We start from the raw sequence: 6,000 nt of genomic DNA on the forward strand, positions 1-6,000 counted from the left end.
CAGCTCCTGGGAATTATAACACATTAACATTGCTCCACATATTCCAGCCCCTCTTTAAATATTTCTCACAGCCTTCCCTTCTTCAATATTCTCCTTATAAGAATAGGCTCCAGTTTTTGTGTTACCCATCACTCTCAACCTGACCAGGAACCATCTCAAAAATCACTAAGTGGGGACGCCTGGCTGGCTCATTCAGTGGAGCGTGCGACTCTTGATCTTGGGGTTGAGTTTGAGCCCCACATTGGGTGTAGAGACTACTTAAATATAAAAAAATCTCTAAGAAAGAAATCTCTAAGTGAAGATCCAGAAGATGAGAAATGAAAAGCCTCCCTCAAGCTGGCCCATTTCTCATACCACTGCTACTTGCTAAGTGAAGAAAGTCAGGTTGCCTCAATGCAGTTCCTGACTTCTGGGTTCAGTAAAGTACTCCGAGTATCCAGGACTCAGTGCCAAATGCTCCCTATTCCTCCAAAGCCATCCCCAGTGAGGCCCCTGGTCTTCCTTGAGGGCCCTCCTTTTTCTGTGTATTCTGCCTTTTGAGAAGACTCAAGCAGAGGCATGAAACCAAGTATAAATCTCTGAGTTCTGCTCTTCATCTCAAAAACCTATAAATCTGTCCCTGATTAATTCGGGAACAAAGAGTACTCCAGAACTGACATGGATAAGGCTCTGTCTTCAATTTTCCATTTAAATCAGAAAGAGTTCCCAGACCAACGGTGGTACTTACACAAGTGGACCACATATGGAAATCCATATACAAAAGTCCAATCTTTCAAAACAAATGTATTAGGTCAGTGGTTCCCAATCCTGGCTAATTATCATATTCAACAGGGGAATCAAAGAGAAAAAAAACAAAAAGAGATTCCCAGTTCCCATCCCCAAAAGACTCAGATTCAGTGTGTCCAGAGTAAAGCCCACAAATTTCTTCTTTTTGAAAAGTTCCTAGGTGATTCTAATAAGCTAGGTTTGGGAACCACTACATTAAGGGATAGTTACTCACTTTATTAGAAGTTGCACCACAGGATTTCTTTAAATGGGTATATCCTCTGCCCCAAGCATTTAATATAGAAGTTTTAGAATTTGATTTATCAAAATTAATCTATATACCATTTATCAAAAACATGTCTTCTACATTAAACAAAGTAACAAAGTCCCCTAGGAGTGGCCTTATTTAGGAAGATTATAGAAAGATTTTAACTGTCCATTAAGGGGCCCACCTACCTCATATTTTCTGTAGTTCACCAACAAAGCCAAGAGGACAACAGCATCATACCCATGCTCCCTGCGACTTGGGGGGTGAGAGAGTATCTGTAACAAGAACCACAAGTGAATGAGTGCTAACTCCTAGTCCCTAGGTGTGCAAACACAGAAGATCTGAGGAGGTGGTTTACCCAAAAGAGAAAGACGTGTCAGGGGAATTTACCTACCTGTAAAATTGCTTCAAATATGCTGTTGATCATTACATACTCTAGGATAGTGTTCTGGCTGATGTTATCTGTCACCTGAATGCAATAAAAGGCTTTTTAAAGTCTATACTGAGGCACTCTGGTATCTCAAGTATATCTCCTCTCCTACCATCTAAGAGAATCAGAAATGTTAAAACACTCTAACTAGACACCTTTAATAAGCTCCCCTGAAGCTACCAAATAAGAAATTAGTAAATTAAAACTTCCCAAATCTCTGAACTTCTCATTGTTTCTGTCACGTCCTCATGTAAGCATTTACTTAATAGTTTCTTGGGTTTCACTCTCAAATGCAAAGAAAGAAATTTACGACCCAGAAGTCTGAGTGATGGCAGGGAAAGACAACTGCCTGAAGTCTATGAACAACACCCTGCCCTCCTCCCACAGAAGGTACAGGCCAGCTTCCAGTTATATCAAAATCAGAACAAATAAAAATAGAATCACCAAAACTGTCTCCAGATAAGAGCTGGTGAGAAGGGCAAATCTGACAATCCAGAAGACAAAAAATCTCAAGGAATGGTACCTCTAAAGGGATAAATATCATGTACCCGGCAGGCTAAAAATGCCAGCAATTGCTCCAAAGAGCAGCTTCCAGGAAGTGAAAGCCCATTCAATTCACTTCCTTCTACATATTCACATGCCCTGGAATGATATGATGCCCGAGCAGAGATTTTTTTTTTTTCTCTTTTCCTAACTAAAGGCTCAAATATTCAAATAAGTTTGCCCCTGCTCTCGATAATACCCTTGATAGAGAAACATATAGATGGGTCACTTACAGTCACTAAGCAAAGGAGAAGTTTCAGGCATAAACTCTTCAGACTTTCAGAACCTTCCGCACAAAGCAATGAATCCAAACTCTCCATCAAGTTCTGAGAAAGAGATCCATTAAGTATTAAAACATACCAAATAACATCTCTACTGTGTCTTTGTCCAACTCTGGGTTATGTTACACAGGGTCAGTTGTATAACATACAATGAAGCAACCATATGATTCCCTTAGGCCTAGGCCTTGCAAGATTAGACAAAGAAAAGGAAGGCTTCAAAGTGTAGCTATCTGGGGAAAAATGCTTTAGAACAACTGCACAGAACAATAAAGATTTCATCACTTTACCAAGTGTTTGCAGCCTGTCGTCCTTATATAAGCCTTTAGATTAGAATGAAGCAAATTGTTAAAAGGCTACTAGCGGTTAAATAATAAATTAAGGGGCGCCTGGGTGGCACAGCAGTTAAGCGTCTGCCTTCGGCTCAGGGCGTGATCCCGGTGTTGTGGGATCGAGCCCCACATCAGGCTCCTCCGCTATGAGCCTGCTTCTTCCTCTCCCACTCCCTCTGCTTGTGTTCCCTCTCTCGCTGGCTGTCTCTATCTCTGTCAAATAAATAAATAAAATCTTTAAAATAAATAAATAAATAAATTAATAAATTAAAATCAATAAATAATAAACTAAATAAATTAATTCAATTAAATTAAGAAAATAAGTGGTTAAAGATTAATAATGGTTAAATAACTATAGATAAAGTATATCATTTAATGCAGGCACACCGAACAAACAACAAAGACATAATATCACTACTGGCTATCACTGGTCATATACACTACCCAACAAAGCTAGCTGTGTCCACTCTGGCTGATTCTACTGGACAATGTGACTGGAGTATATCACTTGTACTAACAATCAGCTGTCAGACCCAATTTAATCAAAAGATGAAACCTTCACACACTACAGCAGAAGGAACAAGAAAAGAAATATTTTACATTAAATGAAGGAGGAGAATAAATGAAGAATAGGATTTAGCATGCTGGAAGCTCAAGTGAAGGTTCACTAAATAAGCTACTTCAACAAATATATAGTGAGGGTCTACTATATGCTAAATATTGTGCTTTCAAAGAATTCAAGAAAAAAAATAAGATAATGACCCTTGCTCTCAAGGCATTTTTAGTCTATTGGAAGAGAAAAATAAGCAAAAGCAAACAGGTTTTTTTTTCCTTTTAAAAAAATTTTATTCAAATTCAATTAATTAACGTATAATGTATTGTTAGTTTCAGAGGTAGAGGTCAGTGATCCATCAGTTTTATTAAGCAAGCAGTTTTAATTTAATGGTTACTATGACAGAAATATACATGGAGAAGGGGAATTAGCTCAGAAGTCACCTATTCCAGGATTCCTCAGTGGTGGGTTATATTTTGAAAAATCAGTAGGAATTAATTAAAACTTGAAGAGGAAAAGAATTCTAGACAGGCAATATCATGATCAAAGACACGTGAAGAATGGAATGGCCCTGGTGTGGAGTTGGAATACAAATAGTTTATTATTATTATGGAAGTACAGAGTGAGGCATAGTGGTGAGAGTGGAGACTGGAAAAATAAATAGGGAGCAGATCAAGAAAGCTGTATAAGGCTAGCTAGGGAGTTTGGTCTTTATCCTGTTAGTGATGGGAAACTAATGAAGGGTTTTAAGCAAGAAATATTTGAGCATAAGATACATCACTGTGGTATCAGTGTGGATGACAGATTTAAAGATGGCAAGCCTGGAGGGAGGGAGACAAATGAGGACTGATCTATCAATTTTCTGAGGAAGTTGCCATGTCTTCGTTGCCTCTGTCTCCCCAGTGCCTGGCACATCAGAGCCAACCAACATTGTCAAAAGAATGAATGAAGGCATCACTGCAATAGTTCAGGTGAGAGATAATAGGGACATTGACGGTAGGGGAAAAAAAGGAAAGAAAGGTATGAGAAATATGAACCGAGGCAAAATTAGCTGATCCTGGGGCCCTTGGGTGGCTCAGTCGTTAAGCGTCTGCCTTCAGCTCAGGGTGTGATCCCAGGGTCCTGGGATCAAGCCCCACATCAGGCCCCTCCGCTGGGAGCCTGCTTCTTCCTCTCCCACCCCTCCTGCTTGTGTTCCCTCTCTCGCTGCCTGTCTCTCTGTCAAATGAATAAATAAAATAAAATCTTTTTAAAAAAAAATTAGCTGATCCTGGTGATTGTCTGGATACGAAAGATGAGGGGAAGAGTCAAGAATGACTCTTAAGTTTTTGGCTTGGGTTACTGAGACAATAGGTGAGCCCATTCTGATGGGGAATGAATGAAAAAAAACAGATGAAGGGAAAACATTTTGTAGATGTCAAGCAAGAGTTACTTTAGGGATGTGTGAGTGGGTATATTCAGCAAACTGCTTATTGAGTATACAACTCTGAGTCTCGTGACAGGATGTTAAGGCAAAAAATTGAGACTTAGTAATCAGCAGCATATATGCAACAGTGAGAACTATGAGAATGAGAGAGATGTGGGATTTCACCACTATAAAAAAAAAATATATATATATATATGAACTGTATAGGAGAGAATTAAAAACTAACTCCAGGTACTAAGTCTTCATGTATTTATAATTGTATATTCATAACATTTTTTATTTTTTTATTTATTTATTTTTAAAGATTTTATTTATTTATTCGACAGAGATAGAGACAGCCAGCGAGAGAGGGAACACAAGCAGGGGGAGTGAGAGAGGAAGAAGCAGGCTCATAGCAGAAGAGCCTGATGTGGGGCTCGATCCCACAACGCCGGGATCACGCCCTGAGCCGAAGGCAGACGCTTAACCGCTGTGCCACCCAGGCGCCCCAACATTTTTTAAAATAACCTAATCACTACAAGGATTCTTTGTCAAATAGATTATTTTAAATTTAGTGAGTGACAGAAGACTAATTCTTCAAAGTTCATATTATAAACAACCTTCATTCAAGATAGTGTCAAATACTATAAATCAGATATATATATATATATATATAAAAGAGACAAAAAACAACTGTTGACGAGGATGTGGAAAAATTAGAACCCTTATACATTGCTGATGGAAATGTAAAATGGTAGCTCAACTTTGGAAAACAATTTAGAAGTTCCTTGAAATGTTAAGTATAGAGTTACCATATGACCTAGCAATTCTCCTAGGTATATTCCCAAGAGAACTGAAAACCTCCATCCCCATAAAAACTTGTTTATGAATGTTCACAGCAGCCTTATTCATAATAGCCAAAATGTTGAATTATCTCATATATCTATCAACTGATGAATGAATAAAATGATGCGGTACATTCATACAATGAAATATTAATCAGCCAAAAAAAGGAAATGAAGTACTGACACATGCTACAACGTGGATGAACCCTGAAAACATTCCGCTAAGTGCAAAAAGCCAGACACAGAGGACCACATATAATTCCATTTCTATGAGATGTCCAGAATAGGTAAACCAAGAGAGACATAAAGTGGATTAACAGTTGCCAGGGGCTGGAGAGAAGGGGGAATGGAGAATGACTCCTAATGGGTACATGTGTTCTTTTTGGAGCGATAAAAACGTTCCAAAATTAACAGTGGCGGTGGTTATACAACTCCGTGGATATACTAAAAACCACTGAATGAGGGGAGCCTGGCTGGCTCAGTCGGTGAAGCACACGACTCTTGATCTCTGGGTTGTGAGTTTGAGCCCCACATTGGGGGTAGAGACTACTTAAAAACAAGCTCTCAAAAAAAAAAAAAAA

The 6,000-nt window shown here is 38.8% G+C and overlaps 1 protein-coding gene across 7 annotated transcripts in view; it reads right to left on the minus strand.

The window, feature by feature from the left end:
* The window catches only part of ARMH3 (armadillo like helical domain containing 3), a 187,836-nt gene that overhangs the window by 151,107 nt on the left and 30,729 nt on the right, over positions 1–6,000 (minus strand). For all 7 annotated transcript variants that reach the window (XR_004626248.1, XM_002913875.4, XM_034663168.1 and 4 more), the window contains exons 6-8: positions 2,240–2,332; positions 1,428–1,502; positions 1,222–1,308 (exon numbers count right to left, since the gene is read on the minus strand). Coding sequence is in view for 6 of the 7 variants with exons in the window: in XM_002913875.4 (XP_002913921.1) it covers positions 1,222–1,308; positions 1,428–1,502; positions 2,240–2,332 (255 nt within the window). In the remaining variant the exon portion in view is untranslated. The remainder of the gene's footprint in view (positions 1–1,221; positions 1,309–1,427; positions 1,503–2,239; positions 2,333–6,000) is intronic.

The sequence above is a fragment of the Ailuropoda melanoleuca genome, chromosome 6 (genome assembly GCF_002007445.2).
Source record: "Ailuropoda melanoleuca isolate Jingjing chromosome 6, ASM200744v2, whole genome shotgun sequence".
NCBI lineage: Eukaryota > Metazoa > Chordata > Mammalia > Carnivora > Ursidae > Ailuropoda > Ailuropoda melanoleuca.